The 19,319-nt window shown below is 43.4% G+C and overlaps 1 protein-coding gene across 1 annotated transcript in view; it reads left to right on the top strand.

Moving 5' to 3' along the window:
- SEMA5B (semaphorin 5B) overlaps positions 1 to 19,319 on the top strand; it is a gene marked incomplete at both ends in the record, with an annotated part of 136,669 nt that overhangs the window by 4,372 nt on the left and 112,978 nt on the right. The window contains one exon of the mRNA XM_082484342.1: positions 12,726 to 12,825. Within this exon, the coding sequence (XP_082340468.1) occupies positions 12,726 to 12,825 (100 nt within the window). The remainder of the gene's footprint in view (positions 1 to 12,725; positions 12,826 to 19,319) is intronic.

Here is a 19,319-nt window from a genome sequence, read left to right on the forward strand (position 1 = left end):
GGAGATTTTCAAGACCCGCCTGGATGCAGTCCTGAGTAATGTGCTCTGGGCAGTCCTGCTTTAGCAGGGGAGTTGGGCTAGATGATCTCTAGAGGTCCCTTCCAACTCTGAAAATTCTGTGATTCTGTGATTCTGTGAAGTCAAGGGACATAAATTCTGGTCCTAAATATGCTTATTTTATATGCTCAAGATAAAGTTTGCCCTGCCAGGAGAGATGTGGGCTGGGAAGGGGTTGTGATCGGAATGATTTATCCTAGCAGAGTGCATAGAGATCGTGAGGGACAGGTTAGGAATTTGTGCTGTGAGCGCTGCCCTGTTTGTTTGCACAGTACCAAGCTAACACAACAGTGCCCCAGTTTCTCTGGGACGTATAAATGATGCTCATTGTACAGTTCACCATCAATAATAACATACCCAGTTTGGGCTTTTCATAATTAGATTGTTCTACTCTGTGCTTATAAGAAATCCAGTTAAAGTTTGATTTCCCTTGTTAGATCAATAAGAAAATGATCTTTTACTTCCCAGGAGCCTGTTTCTGGTGTCTTATTACCTATTTGGCTGTGAGTGGGTAGCTGCATTAGGGATCTTTCATGCTTGCTTGTTTTTCAGTGACTTGAGAAATTAGTAAAACAAGTCAGGTATATTCTTAGTGCATCCTTTTTTATTTATACATGCATGTACACATGCTTCCAAGTCCCATTTCACTAAACAGTATGTCATCCCAGCACAGCTCCACTGTGGACCACTCTGGTAAGCCAAACACCGGAGAAATTGTTTCTAATTCTTGTCAGTCATGCTCAACTTTCTTGTCTTTTCCATGCATACCTTATAACCAATGGATCAGTCCCTGCATTCCAACCGGGCTATGCCCCTCCCACGCTATCCTGGTTCTTAGCAGTATCCTTCATTGTTATACAGCTGTTCCTTAGACATAAAGCACCTTTGCTATTCATTAAAGACATTTGGAGCTCCTTTGTAACATGCCCCTTGGGAAAGCCAGAAACATCTTCTGCCACAGCAATACCATGTAAAATTTGTTATTTTGAGAGACAGAGCCAAGACTGATGTGCATATATGTTTGTAATGGGTGCAGAGTGCTTGGTTTCGGCTTGTTTACCAAGGAAGTGCTTAAAAGTTTGCAAACTCATCTGTGTTATGTGAATCACTTGGATGTTCACAACTTAACTGGAAATGAGTTGTAGACAGGTTTCCACTTGCAGTTTCTACCATTATTTATTTCTCATTAGTTTTATCCATTAAATCACTATGTTCAGGAAAAAGGTATGATAGACTTCCCATTTTTTCTTCTGTTCTGTTCTGGGTCATGGCAGTTAGTGTAAGCTGGAAAAACATCATTTGTCCCTGCTTTAATAATTGCAGCCTGTCTTCATCCATAAAAACACCTCAGCTGCTCTCATGCTGAAGCATAGGAGAGAGGGGAACTTGGTTAAATAGCTTATATCCCCGATCTTCTCAGGATGCGAATCTCAGCTGTGCTGACCATATCATCACGGCTGGTGTGAGTTCAGTTTAACCCATTGTATAGTTCTCAGTCTCTCCTAGATACAGACAAGTTGCTTTGTCTGTTGTCTCAGGTTTTCAAAATGAATTAGTTTGGGAGTGTTTAAATCTGGGATTTTACTTCAGACTGTCTGTAATTATTACCTTCTAGCAGATGAATGTGATTCAGGTTGCTTGAATGTAGCTTGCTATATATTTTCTCAATATTTTCTTTCTTTAAACAACATTTTATTGAAACGTGGCCAGCTTCAAACACTGAAATCTGTGGGGAGCAGTTAAGTATTCGCTTGTTGTACTGAAAGCAAAAGCTGTTTTAACTTTGTGGGCTGAAGGATAATAGGGTATGATTTATTTCTTTTGAAGGTTCTTGACATTTTACCAAACACCCACACTATCGTTGAATTGGTCACTAATACATTATTCCCTTTACTGTATATTGATGGGAAAAAAAGCACATTAGCATCCATCAACTCCAAAGGCCAGCTAGGAAAGCCCCTTAGGAAATTCTGATAAAGATTTACACTTTTCTTGAGCAAGTGAGATTTTGACAACCCAAACCAAAATTTTAGTTAACGAAGGATGAAGATTGTGGGGCGAAGTATGAGAGGTATATCTGCCTGAATATCAAAGGAAGGCAAAATACGTGATGGGAGAATTGTCTTCTAGCTCATAGCCTTGCTGCCCTTGAATCTCCATACAGGGAGTCCAAACATTAACTAATGATGGATTTTTGACTGGAAACTGGTGGCATCCTGTGGGTGCTAGAGAATATTTGACCTTCAGTGCATTTCAGTATAGATTTTGTTTCCATTAATCAAGGCTTGTGGAAATTTTCTTTTTAATCTTGAAAAATGGAACTGTGGCAAATGAAGCTGTTTTCTTCTTTAGGGTTGATTTAGAATTTGTTTGAAAGTTATGACTAATAAAGCCATAAATATACAGTGGTTAGGGAAGTAATTTGCTCTCAGGCAAAACTTCTGAAAATTACACCCAACAGCTCTCAATGTATTTTTCATTCCATAATAATAATTATAACAATAATGATGCTCATTCTTTGACACTTCCCCATTAATGGTGTCCGAGGAACTTCACAAATAATTGCAATGAGATTTGATTGAAAAAAATATTCAGTGTGCTGTTCCTTGGGGCCTCAAGAAGGGAAAGGGGTCTTGGAAGTGTGCCCTTCATTCACAAAATGCTTTAGACAGAGCAAATCATGACAAGCTGGAGAGAAAAGGAAGACTTTATGGTGAAGCTTCAGGAAGCAGAGTGATTGAGTAACTCTTACATATTGGAGTAGGGGAAGGTAAAACTTTAAAGAGGTACAAGAGCTCAAGTAAAGGAGCAGCCTCTGACCGTGAGTGGTGATGATGAGGAGAGGGAGGGCATGCTCAGCAACAGGACTGAGTGAGGCAGGCTCACAATGTGTAGGAACAGGTACTCAGAAGGTTACCAGTGTAGTATGCATGGACCTAGGCCATGAAAAACTCTGGTCAACAGCACAATAGCTTATTCATATTTTCAGAGATCCTGCTGGTGTAACTGGGGCTAACAGCAGCAGCTAACAGCAGCATGTGCACGGTTCTTTCTTTGGCAGAGTGGTTGGATCTAGGACATAGAAGTGGGCTGCCTCTTTTCAGATCCCAGACAGCATCTCAGAGAAAGGAAAGAGGGTGGAAAGCAAAGCAAAGTGTTTTTCTTCTTTTTCTGTGGTTCAGTGCAAACAAAAACATGCCTTATGGAGACCTCATTCTCAATTTTAAAGTTTACTTAGCATAGTTCCCTAACCGAATAAGTTTGTGAGCCAGTGGTATGGCAGACCTCATTTATTTAGCACATCTGCTTCTGATGTGTGCTAATATATCACATTCTCCTAAAACCTTCCATTCAAGGATGTCGTTATGCTTTGATAAAGTTCACTTTAGTACTAGCAATCTCATAAGAAATATTCTTGTTTAACCATGCGGGTTTCACCCTGGAAAGCTACAAACAGTCTCAGCTCAGTCAAGCACTTAATATGTACTTACCTTGAAGTCAATGGGATTGTGTACTTGAAACCGAGTGTATGCGTATGTGCTGAGCTAGGCCAGAGTCAAAGTGCGCAGCACTGAAACGTCAAGTCTGTAAATGGAAACTGTAGCATATAATTTTGTTTCTAGTGACTTCTGCTACCATAGGTCCAACAGGCCAAGTTGTTCCTCTAACAGGGCAGAATCAAGTGGTTAAGAAATCCAGCATTTTCCTTGGTTTAGTATAGGATTAGCTGGATGAAAGTCTGTGATTTGCAATACGCAGTAGACTGGATTAGAGGTTTTTATGATCATTTCTAGCTTTAGGAGGTGGAGATAAAATCCTGAAGAAACTCTTGTGCTTTGGCTTAAAAGCTCTGACTTCATAGATCATCCATCCTTTCCTTTATATAACATTGGGCAATCCTTAGAATGTATTTTAATGGAAGTGCTTGAACTGCAAAATTCAGATTTGTATTTTATACATGGGGATTGCTCTGTTTTACAGCACGTTAATTGAAGAGGTGGAGGTCATTGGTAAAATGTGGTCTTTGATAATCCTTTACTATTATTAGCCAGCTTCCAATTTAAAAGCACTGATCCTTATGAGAACAGGTTCATTTCAAAAGTCTTTCAGAATTTTACAGCCTCTGCTCCAATTCATTGGTGTAACTGACTCACGGTGGGACCTTTGTCCACAAAAGACAGGAGTCCTCATAGGCTTGGCTAACTGAAAAGTACAAACTTGTGGCATCTCCAGTTCAGTCTCTGGTGAACCAGCAAAGAGGGTCAGCTTCTGTTTCAGATGTTCATCAAAATCAGACACGTCTGCTTCTGTGGCAGATCTGTCTACCTGCAGGTGAAATTCAAGGAGTTTAGCCATGTTTTCTGTGTTCTCTCCTACATTCTCACTAGTTCTCCTGAATTTTGCACCATCTTTGCTGGTGCAAGTGGCTGATGTAGACATGTAACTGTAAGGGTAGTGAAAAAATTTGCCTCCAGATGTGGAGAAGGTAGACTGAGCGATGGTTGAATGATGATAAAGGAGTGTTTTTTCCATCAGACTGCAGTGGCTGTAGGAGCCAAGATGCAGCTTGCTCTGCTGTCTGAGAAGAGGGATTATACTGATCAGAATGTCATAGGAAGCTGCAAGTGATGCATGAGCACTCACCTTATCTTTTTCAGCGAGGGAGATTGCGTGACAGCTGCAGGGCTTGTCTCAGTAAACAATGGATCACAAGACTTAAACACTCAACACCATTCTTAAGAAAACAAGAAAGCTCGGGGTTTGCTAACAGTGGGGCTGTATGTGGCACTGGTTTGCAGAGTCCCACAAGGTGGGACACAGGGCTACGGCTGCTGACACCATGCAGAGCTGTGTGGGGTAGGAGGCAAGGTTTTTGAGGAGGGTTGTTGAGGAGGGGAGGCAGCATTAGGGTAGTGCTTGCCCCGGGTGGTAGCCTGCTGAGGAAAGCCAGATCCATTCTTTCCATAAGGTCCTGTGCTGTGTAGGCACACACCTTTGGTCCTGTCAATCTCAGGCATGGCAAATGGACATGCTCATGACTCATAGACATGCGTCCATATTCTACACTCTTGCAGCACTGTGGCATCTCCTCTTGCTCTTAATTGGCCATTGCCAGTGAGGGTCTGCAATGCTGGATGGTGGTTGGGGTTTGAGGTCTTGTGGGGGTCTGAGCAACAGGAGCCACACTGAAGAGGGAAGAGCCTCTCTCATGTTACATGACTTCTTTCCCAATCCCCCTGCCTGAGGCCTGCGGACTCCAGCAAGTGGAAGTCTCCTGGCTCTCCCTGGGGCTGGTCTTGATTGAGCTTCTGCCTGCCCTTCATCATCTGCAAATAGGAACCCAAGCAAAAAAAAAAAAATGGGCCAAGGCTGGCCTCTCTGATGGAGCAGAAATGCTGAAGAACTTTAGAAATGTGCGGAATTGGGAATGTGACTCACGGTCCTTCGATCTCCTTCCTTGGGAGGCCCCCAGGACAACTTAACTGCACACTGTCTCATACTGGGAGTGAGTTCACGCTTATTTTCTGTTGTTTTCTTTATCTGGGATTAAATCAGTGGGTTCTTCCTGATAGACTGGTGTGTTTTGCCAGCTGCTCCATATTAATAATAAAAAAAGTAAATAAACAAGCAGTCATAATTGTACTTTTGCAAAAATTAGGTTTGGACTAGGTTATTTTTTCTCCATATTGAAACAATTTAGCAACACTTGTTTTGAAGAAATGATTAAAATTTAGGAAACAAAGAGTCTAGATGCTCGGTATGCATTAGCAACAGCTAGTGCCTCCTGTGCATTGCGTGTTTTACAGATAATTAGGCCTTGATGCACTAGCCAGTATCCCTAAACCCATTTAACAATTGGATGCACTGAGACACTAAATAGTTTCATGATGTGCCCAGGACAGAGAGTACTCCTATGTCAGCACCGTTGGGCACCTGGGACCATGCCTGCTTCTCCAGATGTCATTTTTCTCTTGGGATGGAAAAAGCTCAGCAAAGTTGGTTCAAGGAGGAACTGTAGGCAGTGAGGGGAGAGGAGCAAAGTCATCTAGATTTGACATAACTTTGAACGATAACACATCTAGGTTATGATGATTATTGTGCTTCCCATGGCTCTGTGAAGGTACAACCTGAGTCTTTGGTTCTGTTTTTTTCGCTTCAGGGTGGTAAAGAGCAGGGCGTTTTTTTCTGTCTCCTTCTATTCTTTGGTAGCTGAGATATGGGACTATTCCATCTTTCATGATACCAAGAGAAAAAGTCTTATTCTTTCTTCATCCAGTTATCTCCTATCCTCATGTTCTTGGACAGGCATTAGCAACTCTCTTGCTTCTTGGATCTTGTTGAAGGGGAATGGCTCACTGCTATCATAGTGATTCTCAGGCCACTCATGGGTTAGCTCATTGTTTCTCTCATCTGAGGAGGCGTTTCATAGTTGGCCAAAACAGGAAGAATTGATTGAGTGGGCAGGAAATGAGGTAGAAACATGGCTGGAAGGTGAAGACTGCTAGAAAAGAAAGCAGGAGTGGGAGGGGAGGTGAATGTGGGGTCAGAGGGGTAAACTGAGTGAAACCATGAAAATGAGACAGCTGGAAGAACATCCGAGTTGGATTTGGGTATTGAGGGGAGAGAGAAGGAAACGGATGGTTTGGCCCATTTTGTAGAAGGGGTTGTACTCTGCCAACTGCCTTCTGAGTCCTCGTAACTGTGAGTGGATATCAGAGATTTAAGAAGGCAATGAAGCTAGAAATTGCAGCAGTTGGGATGAGGACATATTTAATGTACAATTAAAGATTTCAACAGATCAGGTTAAAGAAAGAGAGAATACCAGTAATGAGGTGGAGGTGGTGATGGGAAGACAAGACAGCAGGGTGATACGTATGTGTAGGAGGACTTTTGGGGTAAAGCCAGCTTGAGTTTTTTGGCCTCATGAGTAAAGTTGAGCTCTGAGTGCTGACACATTTGTTTGCTCAGCTCTGCCCGCACAGCAAAAGATTTCTCCTTCCCCTGATAAATTTGCTGAATTGTGGAGCAGTTTTGTATTGTGGAGGCTACTTTTACATCTCAGCACGGGGTAGGAGTGAAAGTTATTTTCCAACGACTATTGCACTAACCTGTGGTGTGACCTACAACAGAGAGCTAAAATTTAAAATGAGGCTGGTATTAAAATATGATTCATTGTCAGTCTAATAAAGATAACACTGTAAGTAGAGTTCGACCTCTGCGTGTGTCCTCGGACATGTCCACACGCTGCATTTGAGAAGACAGGTGGTAGCATGGGTAGTCATTAGCCTTCTGATCTTTGGTTACAGCCTTGTTTGCTTTGTTTCTGATGGGTTCTGGTCAGTGGCCCACACAGAACGGAAGCTGTGGCCTCAGTCTTAGCAGGCAACTGTCTCTTTGTGAAAAATGCTCTGAATACTGGGGATAACTGAAGCAGAGGATGGTGTGAGATGGTAGGTCTGATTCTGAAAAGGGGACATTTCGTCAGTATATACCAAGAAGGCAGCCTGAGACTTTACCTTATGTTACAAAGCGATTTGCATCTGTTAGTCATTGTTGGGATCCAACAGTGAGAGTCCTTCAGGCTAATGTGTGGTCTGAAAAAGATCTAAGTGGTTGAGTACTTGCAAGCTGGAGTATCTGCCACTCACTATACATAGTTTGCCCTGTGCCACTGCTGAAGCAAACAAAAAGGAGGGGAGATTGTACAGTTACAGAAGTCATAGCTGTCATCTGGGCCTCCCCAGGAATGCTGAAATATTCACACAGTAATTAAACATGCCATGAACTCATAAGCTGAGTTAAGAGAACTTATAAGAGACCATTCTGAGGCAGTAAGGGAAGCACTGAATGTGTGGTCAAGTTAACACTGCACAAAAGTAGGTCTGAATATCTGCAGAACAGGTCTTTATTTATTCCCATTGAGTTTGGCAGGCCCCCAGTGCTATATGTATGCTCTACTTCATTGCACAAGCCTTTACTTATTTTAGAGGGGCTTTATGTAATGTATGTGGTTCAGGTTGTCTTTTCTGGAATGGGATCTCTGGATCTTCCTTCTTGTTTAACTTCCCTATTTTCCTCCCTTAAGGTCTTTTTTTCTGATATCTTTGTAGTTTTTCTGTGCAGTCCTCCTGTTTTCAGTTGGAGACTCATGTTTCTACGTGGTAGCACAACTAGTGACTATACCTGGCACTAGTCATGAGCAGCTATTCCAGAATGACTCAATGTGTGAACACCTTGAGCAGCAACTACACTGCTACTCAAAAGTATGAACAGGGATCATGTACGCATGCCTGAATTGGCTTTCAACTAGCCAGCTCCAGTATAGATAATGACTTTGCAACTGGCAGTGTGGTATTCATACTGGGTGCAAGCTCTGCCCAAAACACAGGAGAAATACTTGGGCTCAGGAGAAATAGTTCAAGACAAGGTTTTTGCTCATGCAGCCTCGCTGGTATTCAAAGCTAGCTCAGATAGAAGCATGGGTAGTTTATATGTGGGTATACCCTTATTTTGCACAAAGAATCCTTGGCCCTGTTTAGTTTAGCTTCTTTTGCTCCAGACTAGGAAACCCATGCTGAGAATTATTCTGGAAGAGATGGTCTTGAGTAACACAGTGGTTGGCCGTGCTCCGTGCACCTAGCAATGGCTTTGCAATTCCAAGGCATGGTCATTTAACCTCTCTGCTCTTGCGTGGTGTGTGCTGGATGCACAAAGCTGTTACAGCTTGCTGGAGATGCGAGCTACAAGTGGGCTCAAGTGAGATGAAGCAGTAAATGCTGTCCTTCAGACAGGGAAGTCTCAACTCAGTGTTTACATGCTTCTTTCCTCCAAAACACACAGTGTAAGGGTGAGGTGGGGAGCAGCTGGTTTTGAGGAGATGAAGGCTCAAGTATTACCAGGTTTACCACATCTTTAGAAGCTGATCCAAACCCCATCAAGCTCAGTGGAAAACCGCCAGTGATTTGAAGAGCCTCTGGATGAAGCCTTTAAACCCAGCTCTGCAATTTGGCACACCGTCCTTTGTGCAGCTGACTACTCCTCATCCCAGTCCTGTACTCTCAGGAAGCCGGTGCAGAGCAGCGTGATAGCAGGCTGCAGGGACCACCCTCTGAAATGGCAGAGGGCCTCTTTTCACCTTGTCTTATGCATGCATAATAGCCTGAGCACAGCTGTGTCTGCAGACTTACATTTCCTGTGAAGCTTTACCTTCTTTGCAGCTGGATACCTGAACCACCTTGAGCTGTGAAGGGACTTGCGGAGCTTTAGAGGCTCTGAATCAGATGTCTGGTGATGGACAGTGTTGGAAACTATTAAACTTTTGTTTGTTGGTCCTCATGTGGAGGAAGTGAGAGCATGGATCTTTAACCCCCTGGAAAAGGTTAGAGATGAGAAGCACAAAGGAGGCCTTGATGAACATTTTGCCCCTAAGCCATGTGGTTCCTTGCTTTCCGGCTCCTGCTGCCGACATGCAAAGCCAGGGCCTTGGTTTTTAATTTTTCAAACTGTTTTTAAACAGATACTTTTGCAAATGTAAACATGCCCCAGCACTGAAGGTTTCCAGCCAAATTAAAGAGTCAGCACTGGATAAATCAGCCTTCTGAGAAAGGTCAAATACAAGCAAACTCTGGAGTTCATTGGGTCCATATGTGTAAACTTCAGCTAATACAGGGTAGACCCAGAGCAGCGCTTACCTTGCAGAACTGAGCTAGTTTCAAAATGAAAGGCTGGAACCCTCCTTAGGGATGCCTGTGGTCTGAGCAGTAGATTTGAATGTGTTGAATGAAAAAAGACCATGTCCTGACTCTTGGTTGCATTTCCATTCCACATTATCCCTTCCCTCTTAACAGGAAGAAAGAAGGTTGGGAGGGAAAACGTGCCATTTGGCATTAATTCTGACAACTCACATTTAGACATTCTTAGCTGGGACCATGCTGGGTTTAATAATCTCCAACTACATGCCTATAAAAGCTTAATTTTGCTATGAGGATGCATGTCTTGCAGCCTTTAATTTAATAACTGGGAAGGGTTTCTTTATAAGTTGTACCACCTGCAGTAGTAATAGAAATCAAGATACTGCCTGTTATTTCTTGGGCTTGATTGACATTTCAGCCAACATGGAAAGATTCAAGCCACCTACTGCCTTTAATTTTTTTTAATTATTTTTACCTGTAATTTGACAGAGCTTGCCATTAAAAGGAAGAACTGATGTGCGTACCTCTCTGAAGTGAGGAGCTTTTGCTTAGAGCAGCAGATGAAGAAATATTCTTCCTGCCACTGCACTGTAATAGTGGGTTAGTTAGTAGGAAAGAGTTGGTAGGAGAGGAGGTAAAATGACAAGAGAAATTATGGCCTAAAAGCGGGATCCTTAAAAGGTATCATCATTATATAGCAATCCCCTAATCCCACCCCCATCAGCCAACAGAAATGCCAGGAGATCCGCAGCACATGTCAGCCAGCTAACCTGCCTGAAAGGTGTTATTGTTGCAGGTTCTGCTGCTTGGCTCAGAAATGTCTCTGCAGCTAAAGAGCTACAGGAAAAGAAGACAGGGCCCCATTAGTTAGGAGAATGCCAGAGGTGAAACTGCAGTGCCTCCCTGGTGCTAGTACATCATTAAGGGTCCCAGAGGAGTGTAGGAGGTGGAGATGCTTGAAGGTTAGAGGGGCTGAGTTATTCCTTAACTCACGCCTTTTCATTGGAGAGCAGAGGAGGTACACGTGTTGTGTGTGGTTACGCGTGTGACAGGAATGCTGGAAGCCTCCAGCTCCTGGCAATAGGGTTTTTAGATTGCGAGGACAGAGGTCTCCTTGTTGGAGAGGTCCTGGCAGTGTCCAGTTAGGCGGGGCATGGGACCAGGCCTGATGGTGTCCAGCTCCGTGGTGAGGAGGCTTATGAAACGTGGTGGTGTTCAGGGCAGAAGCACCACAACAAGGTTCTGCTTTGGAAAGGGAGGCAGGACAAGTGGCATGTAGGGACTTTTATATGTGTTTTCTTAAGGTTTTGATAGCTGAGGGCTTGATTAGGTTTCATCTGTCCCTGGAGGGAGAAGGGACTTGAAATTGCTCAGCAAATATCCATACATCAAATGTTTTAAACCGTTGCACATCTGTAATCCTACAAAGCATGCCAAGATGCCAAAGGCCTTAATGAGATTCCTCATCAGCATTGTCATCTCACCCCTGTGGAAAGGGGAACTAATGCCTACAACAAAACATTCAACCTGACAGCCTTCAGTGAGACTTCTCAATTTATCATTGGGGATATAAAATAACAATGGATCATTTTTTTTCAGAGCTCTTTTGAATTGATCTGAACTGCATCATTATTGTTATGAGTCATCAGGTCATTGGCCTGTGTATTGGTATCCTGTTGGTATGAGGCCAAAAGATATCACCTTTCATGCTGAGCCTCCTGGATCTCTAACAGCCAGTCCTTGAATGAGGCAGGGTTACTTGTCAACAGGTCACAGACGGATTACAGATATATTGATTTGCTCTCATTTGTGTGTTGCTCTCTCAGATATATGGTGTTCTCCGTGTACTTAATAGCCAGAGTAGTTAACAGTTGGAATACATTCCCAAGAGAAGTCCTCACAGTAAAGCTGGATGACTTTCCGAAAGATATGTATGAATCTATCCATCCTTACAGTAAAGCTGAATGACTTTCTGAAAGATACATATGAATCTATCCCCATTTATTTTGTGCAGTAAAGGTGTGAGAGGCTGAAATTCTGTGATCTGTGATATGCACAAGGTCAAAGCGGGTAACTGTATTGAAAGCTGAGATTCTGGGAATGCCCTAGCATGATGCCTGAGAGTACCCTAGAAATAGTAATTCCACTTTTTCTTTAAACAGGTGTAGTTTTTATTACATGAGGACTATCTGCCCTAGATCTCTCAACTGATGTTGTGTTAATAGATTTATCTTCTGGAAGAGCTTTGTCTTCACAAGCATAGCCTAGCCAAATCTATTGCTTTGCATTTAACCTGTGTGATTGCAGCTTGGCCAATTGCCTAGATTGGCAAATCCAGCTAGTTGATAGAGCCCATCTCAAGATCACGCAATCCGTCAGCCACAAAGATGGTTTGATGACCCCCCCATCTAAATTAAGGAAGGATTAACTGATAGGGATCCCAGATGTTAGATAAAGTGAAACCTAGAAGAGAACCTAAAACCTGAAAGAGAAGGTAAACCCTGTCATTGGAGCGGGCAGGTCTTGAGTGCAGATCACCTCTACTCTAACTTGTTTTTCAATCAGTTGGCCCCACCTTCTCTTTCTGGGGGGCAGCAGTTTCCCTTTGCTCAGCACAGAAGGCAAAGCTGTGGAGGTGTTACAGCGGGCGACCTAGTCCCTTTACATCACTTAGCCCTGGCACTGAAGATGGTTCCCCAGTTTTAACAGGAGTCAAATTGAGCTGCTGTTGTCTCCGAAACCAATTCTGACACTCCGTCTTGGATGTGAAGATAACTGCTGAGACAGCCCTGCATTTACGTACCCTTTTTTGCACATTCTGCGGAGAATCAGAATAAATAGAAACCCTTTAAATAGATTATTAATTAGCCTTCCCCTGACAGATAACTCGGTAGGAAATCCATTAGTGGATATCCGGGTGAACTCACTGCTTCTAGAGCAGCTTTATTGTTTTCTGCTTTCTCATTTTTATTGCAGATCTGAAGCCCTGGGTGTCGAATTTCACCTATCCAGGTGTGCATGACTTTTCTCAGCTTGCACTGGATGCCAACAGGAACCAGCTCATTGTGGGAGCAAGGTAAAGATAATCTTTTAATTAGTCCAGGGTTGCTGCTCAAGCTCTTTCCCTTCAGGTTCTGGCTTCAGAGGAGAGTGTGTTTCCAGCTTATGTGGCCAGTCTCCCCCTCAAAAAGAAAGCTATAATTTATGTAGAGGGATTTAGACTCCTAATATAATTGCAAAGAATAGAAAATTACTAGAATTTAAAAAAAAAAAAGGCAATCAAAATGACTGGTTAATGAGACAGAATGCTGGTATCTCCCTTGGTATCATGAATGCTAGAAGAGTTGCAGTAAATCATTCTGCACCATCCCTCTGCCAGCACTGAATTTGACTATGGTTTATTTGCCATGGCCAGACTTTCCCTCTGTACGAGGTTCTTCTCCACACCTTAGCGTAAGTCATAGTGAGATTTTGGCAGTGTAACTGATTGCTTTCTTCTCTCTTCTTTTAGAACTCATCCACAACCTGTTTGCTTCATCTTGCTGATATAGCCTAATGCATTTTGGTGCAACTCTGTTGCCTTGGCCCATTGTATATAATTAGCATACATTTTCCTTTATTTTTAAACATTATTTTTATTTAGGATGCCATAAGAGGAGGGTAGAAACACACAGTATGAGCATAGGCAAGCTCTAAGAAATTTAGAGCTGCATTTGTAACAGGGAAAAGAACTATGGTTTAGTGAAATAATATACGTCAGGAGCGGTTGAATCATGAGCCCCAGGAGCCACTATTTTTTATTGCATAATAAACAGATAAGACAACCCAAAAAGAAAAGACTAAGCACAGTCTAACAAATCAGTTTAAGTATAACATTTAGAATCAGATAACATTGTGGTAGCAGTCTGTGCTATTAATGAAAATGGAGGAAGAGACTGCTTTCTTCTTGGGTTATTCAGCATTAAAGGAGAGGGAGGTGAGGAGCAGAGCTGGAAGAACTCATGATATGAACAAGAGAAAAGAGCAAGATATGTAACGGAGGGAGAGTTTTGCTCCACAGAAGAAACCGAAGTGTGATTTAATATATATTTTCTGTGTGTATTTGTGCAGTAAATAATAACACTTACCTTCCTGTAGCTGTTCAAATTGCTAGAGGCCCTCCTGCTTTTCATACAGAAACACTTTACTTTTCAAGCTGCGGCTTTACCTGTGCTGGAATCTGTAACCAGCAATTATTAATATTTATTACTTCAGAACAGCATTGCTTTGGGGACGGCCGTGAACAGTGCCTTCTGCCAGGCATTGCACAAACACGGGCACTTTGCTCAGAGGAATTTACGGTTTACATAATTCGGCTACACGGCAGGTTTCCCCCCATGCAGAGGCTGCTAACGCTGACACGCTTCACCCCTGCTCAAACCCCAGCCACATGTCCTGGAGGGAGACCCTGTCTCCGCAAGATTTTGTATGAGTGCGGTTCGACACGAGGCTACAATAGCATTATGAACAGGGGAGTGGCAGCAAATTTGACTTCCCGCTGGAAGTACAATACAGTGCAGTGTGTTGCCTCATGAGGAAGCAGTGACAAGTATTTATAGGATTTGCCGGGAAAAGTCAGTTTTCATGAAACAATACCCACCTGACTGGGAGACTGAAAGTTTCGATGGTGCCACATGGTCCTGCCGAGGAATTCTTGATAGAGTTGATGGAGATGTAATTTCCCAGGGTGGTTTTCTTGGGTTGGATACAGGCTTGGTGTGGGGAAAGTGGGGAGAGCTGAGCCCTTTCCCTTTTTGCCATCTCATTTCCACCCCGCACGAAGTGTCAGGGAGAGGGGCATGAATATGGGGGTGCAGACGGGGTCCTCAGTGCTGCTCAGCACTGTGGGTCCTCTGGGTGCGCTGAGCTCCTGGAGCTGTGCCAGAGAAATGGGAACGGGAAGTAAAGCTTTTTCTGTTCCCTCCTTCCCTGATAAATCCACACCTTGTTCTGGACTATTTTTAGGGGTGATTTTTTGAGTCATTAGTTGCTCGTGCACCATCTGCTTGAATCTGCAAATGAAACAATACCTCAAAGAGATAGGAGCTGTCTCTATCCATCTCTACAGGGTGTAATTTATGAAACCTAAATTTAAATGTTAACCATGTTTAAATGTGCTACTGTAGATCATATTAGTAGTAATGCCAGCTATTCTGGGGTTGTGGAAGGAGTTTGGGATCAGGGTGGGGTTTATAAGTACTCCTACTTCTCAATTTCCTGGTTAACATCATTCGCTCAGATGATAGCGTTATAAATTATTTCAGACTAGTTCTTTCTGTCTCTATTTAAAAGCAGTATGACCTCACCACAGCATCTCTTTGGCTTAGTTCATCCTGCATTTCAAAGCTTCATAGAAAACGCTTCCTAGAAGAAAAGAAGATCCTGGGGCTCACGAGGGTTTTTGGTTTCAGGAATTGGACACAGCGTGACTGAAACTGTAAGAGGTATTGAGGGCATGCCATGCAGACAGGGAGCTGGAATAACACGAGCCTCAGGTTTTTAAGCTTTATCCTTATCTGAGAGCCCTCCCCAAATGACTGGTGCTGTCTGAGTGCTAACCAGAGGAGTTTGATAACTCCACTGCACCTGCCAAGTCAAAATCCAGAAACAAAAGAATTAGTTTCAAAAGCCCATCATGGTTTCTAAGCAATGTATTTACTTGTCACATCATTTGTAAAATCCAAACGTTTGCAAGTAAGGATATGAATAGTTTAGAACATTGTAAATCTCACACTACCCATATTATGAGCCACGTTTCATTAAGTATAAAAACACACATTTCAAAAATTCATAACCTTCATTTTGACTCATAGTTTGCATGTTTTGTTTTTGTTTTACATGTAGTGCTAGTATTTTAATGTACTGTTTTTCTTCTGTGAATGAGTGATTGTTTTGAAACATTTGCTGCTTTTTTCAGCTCTTGAGTGCATTTGATTACTATTTGAGCTTTCTTTAATGGGAGGAAAAACAATTTTCTAGACCTCATTATTATTGAGAAAAAACTTGAAAATATGATCTGAACAGCTCAAAAAACAAGGCACATAAATCCCCTCATGCTGATGATGAGGGAAAAAACTGATGATTTTGGGAATTGGAATCCTGCTTTTTCTGTGCTAGCTATCAGCAATGCCATTTTGTCCAATTGTCCTGCTTTTTTGCAAAACACTTTCTTCTTTTAATCAAGAATAAACCTTGAATTTTTCAGACCTGAGAAACCTTCCAAGTCAAAGCCAATAAAGGAGCTGAAATGGAAACTGATTGCAGCCTTGACTACGTAGAAACTTCCATCCCTCTCTAATAGCATGATCTGGAATGCTTATTGTCTTTACTTTCAATCTCTTTCCCCTTATTAGATTTCAAATTTAACTCAGCTATACAGCATTCCTAGTGAGCAGTTTGCTTTTATTAACTGAGGGTCTATTTGCTCTACCTAAACATCTGAAATCAAAGAGTAATGGTGAGGAAATGGGTGGCAGTTTCTCGCAGATTAGTGTCACATAATGAGCTATAGTTTTGAATTATAGACACAAGTTGTATATATGCCGCCACGGCAGAAGAGCCACAGAGGAGATTATTCTGGTACCAGAACAAAGGCTAGAAGACTGGGACACTGCTCTTTTGTCAGTAATACAGCTGGTGAATGGACTGGGAAGAACAGCTTGAATGAGCTGCTGTATAATAAATGGTTTAACAAAGGAGATAAGCTGAATTTCCTAACTCGATGGGCCAGCAAAAGAGACCTGTGTTAAAAAGCGGTGACTTAAAAGATGCAACTGTTTGAACTGACGGTATCTGCTTGCTGTAGCTCAAGGTCAGATCTAGATGCTGTCAGAAACCATGGAGAGCAGCAGCCTGCCTGGGCAGCCAGACAGCCGCAGACCCCTCGCCCTACGCCAGTGTGCCCGTGCTGTGATGGGGATGTTGGAGGCAATGGTGGTGGGGCAGGCGGAAACCTCCATCCCCATTCCTGCAGGATGTCCCAGCTCGACTCTCCAATGTTCTTCCTTTGCCCTTCTCTTCCTTTCCCTGTCCATAACAGAGACGTTCTGGCCTTCTCCCATCCCCACGGCAGTGATTTCACCTGCATGTTGAAGAAGCAGCGCTCTGCTCTCTCAGCTGTGCTGTAGGCAGAGCGCCCAGTCCCCTGGGGAGGGTAGGTTTTGTGGAGGAGGTACTTAGTGTAGCTGTGACATCCCACCTTCTCAAGGAGCCTTACTCCTCGAGACTTTCTCATTACTGGCTGGGCAGAGACAGGAGCCTGTAAAGAAATGATGATATGAAAGACCCTGCTTGGAATCAAGCCAAAAAGCATGCTTCACAAGAGTTCTCTGGAGAGGAGAACATAAAAGGTTTAAAGGAGAACGGTTGAGACACCGTGTGACAATCTGGCACGATGGCAAGCTGAAGGGAAACAGCTTGGACAACAGGAGGATGGTACCCAAACAAATGGCTGCACAGAGAGAGGCTGGGAAGCCCTAAGGGAAACATTTGACTTTTCCCAGAAGGAAACTGTGGGGGTGTCAGCTCGGGGCAGTAGCCTGCTGGGGCTGCGGCTGTGAGAAGCATGGCTACAAGGGTTGGCCTTTCGCAGTGAGTGGAGGTGTTATTGTAGAAAACCAGCCAGAAAGCATCATGACCAGAAGTCTTCATAGTTCTGCCTGCCAAGGGGGCTGTCAGCTCCATCAGGAGATGGGAAAGGATTGTCTCTCATGGTTGTCGCATGGGGAACTGCAGCTCAGGAGTCCTTGTCACAAATCGTCATTACCAGGAAGAGCCTGGAGGTAGAGGGTAGTGAACAAAGGCTGCATGAAGGGACTTAAAATGGGCAAGTAAAGTGCACGTCATTCTGGACTGCCAGATTTCTCTGCAATAAATGTGAAGCTACTAAGCTGCTGGTGATGCTAGCCTGGGTGCTTTGATGCGGGTGATTTTCATACTTGATTTAGAGCTGAAATGAATGTGCCTGTTAATACCAAGTAGGTAGGTGCAAGAAAGGAGATACAGTTAGTTTGGGGAGCAGGGAAGGTGCTATATGAACTTAAAGAGGTTGGTTTAGGGGGAGCCCAGCAGCCCGGGTGCACCCTTTCCTGGCTATTATTACTCCTGGTGGTATAAGCATTAAAACAACTCTGGATCATGCAGGCTTAGGAGCTGAAGACCGAATGGAGTGACTGATGTCCCGAAAGAGTTGCTTCAGGTTGCAGCTCGCAGAAATATGGCAAATTGTAAATATACTCTAGGACCCTCAACCAGCAGGTTTGGCACCCTAAGTTTATTGAAAGTCTCTGGTGTACGATAGATTAGTTTGTCAGACGTCGGGTTTCATGCAGATTTCTGGCTGAACATAGTCTCTTTCCTGCTTGCTTGGCAGAAAGCTCCAGAGCACTGCAGTAAAACTCTCAAAACCTGTGCTGCTTGGAAAAGATCACTTTTACCCTTGGGCACCTTCAATCCTGTCCAGATCTGGGCTGCCACTGAACCCTGAAGAGAATAAGTCTCAGCAGATTGTGTTGCCTGGGCAAAAAGCATTGTGCAAACCAGGAAATTCAGTGGCAGAGGTCAGGTCAGAGTTGATCCACAGATGTAGGCTATCAGCGTTGGGTCTAAACTCTGTCAAGAACACTTTCTGTTGCCAAATGATCAGGACCCCTCACCAACATTTATCCTCACAGGGCTTCTGTGAGGCAGGAAAGCACTAATAATTTCACGCTATAGATGAGAATCCGAGGCCTGGGGGGATTAAGAGCAAACCTGCCCTCTGAAAAGGCTGTGATGTTGAGACATGAGTTTATAGCAGATCTGAAAGGCAGTGCAGTGCTGCATCTAACACAGCTAGGCCTGCAGCAAGGCTGTGCTTTTTGAAGGTACCAGTCAAAGTCTGCACAACCTCGGAGGTCTCTACACTTCGCTAATGTGGACATAGCCAAAACTCACTATGGACTCACAGAAAACCTGTGGCAGAGGTGGGATCTGGACCCTTTACTGGTGTATTTCCACCTGTTAGTTTAATCAATTGCCCTCAGCCTTGCATCTCCAAAGAAGACATAAGCCTCCAAAATGCTTATGAAAGTCTGCGAGTCCCACACACTTACACTGGGACAGTGGGGCTTCAGCATGGCTGAAAGAGTAAAGTCTCATATAGCATGGAGAGACTAACGTGCAAACAAGTTAACATTGACCACAACTACATGGGCATAGCCAAAGGTTAAATAGTCCACAGGCTTGTCCTGTTATCGGCCAGGAATGACATGCCCTTCGTCCCTGACTACAGGGTTTGACTCAATGCTTTTCTAAGACAAAATGACTGAGCTGAGTTACCGCTATTTCTGATGGCTTGTATTAGTATCGCACTGCCTTACGCCAGCTTTACCCCCTACTAAGTCACGTTTGGCTGAGAAATTACCTTGCTGGTTGAGGTATTAATGAGGACGTGAGCAAGCAAAGAGCATGATAATTTTTTTTTATTATATCCAGATTGTAGGACGGCAGCTGAAAGCTCTGCTGCAGAGAAACCTAGAAAAACAAATACCA

This window comes from Vanellus vanellus (genome assembly GCF_965231255.1).
Source record: "Vanellus vanellus genome assembly, chromosome: 5".
Lineage (NCBI taxonomy): Eukaryota > Metazoa > Chordata > Aves > Charadriiformes > Charadriidae > Vanellus > Vanellus vanellus.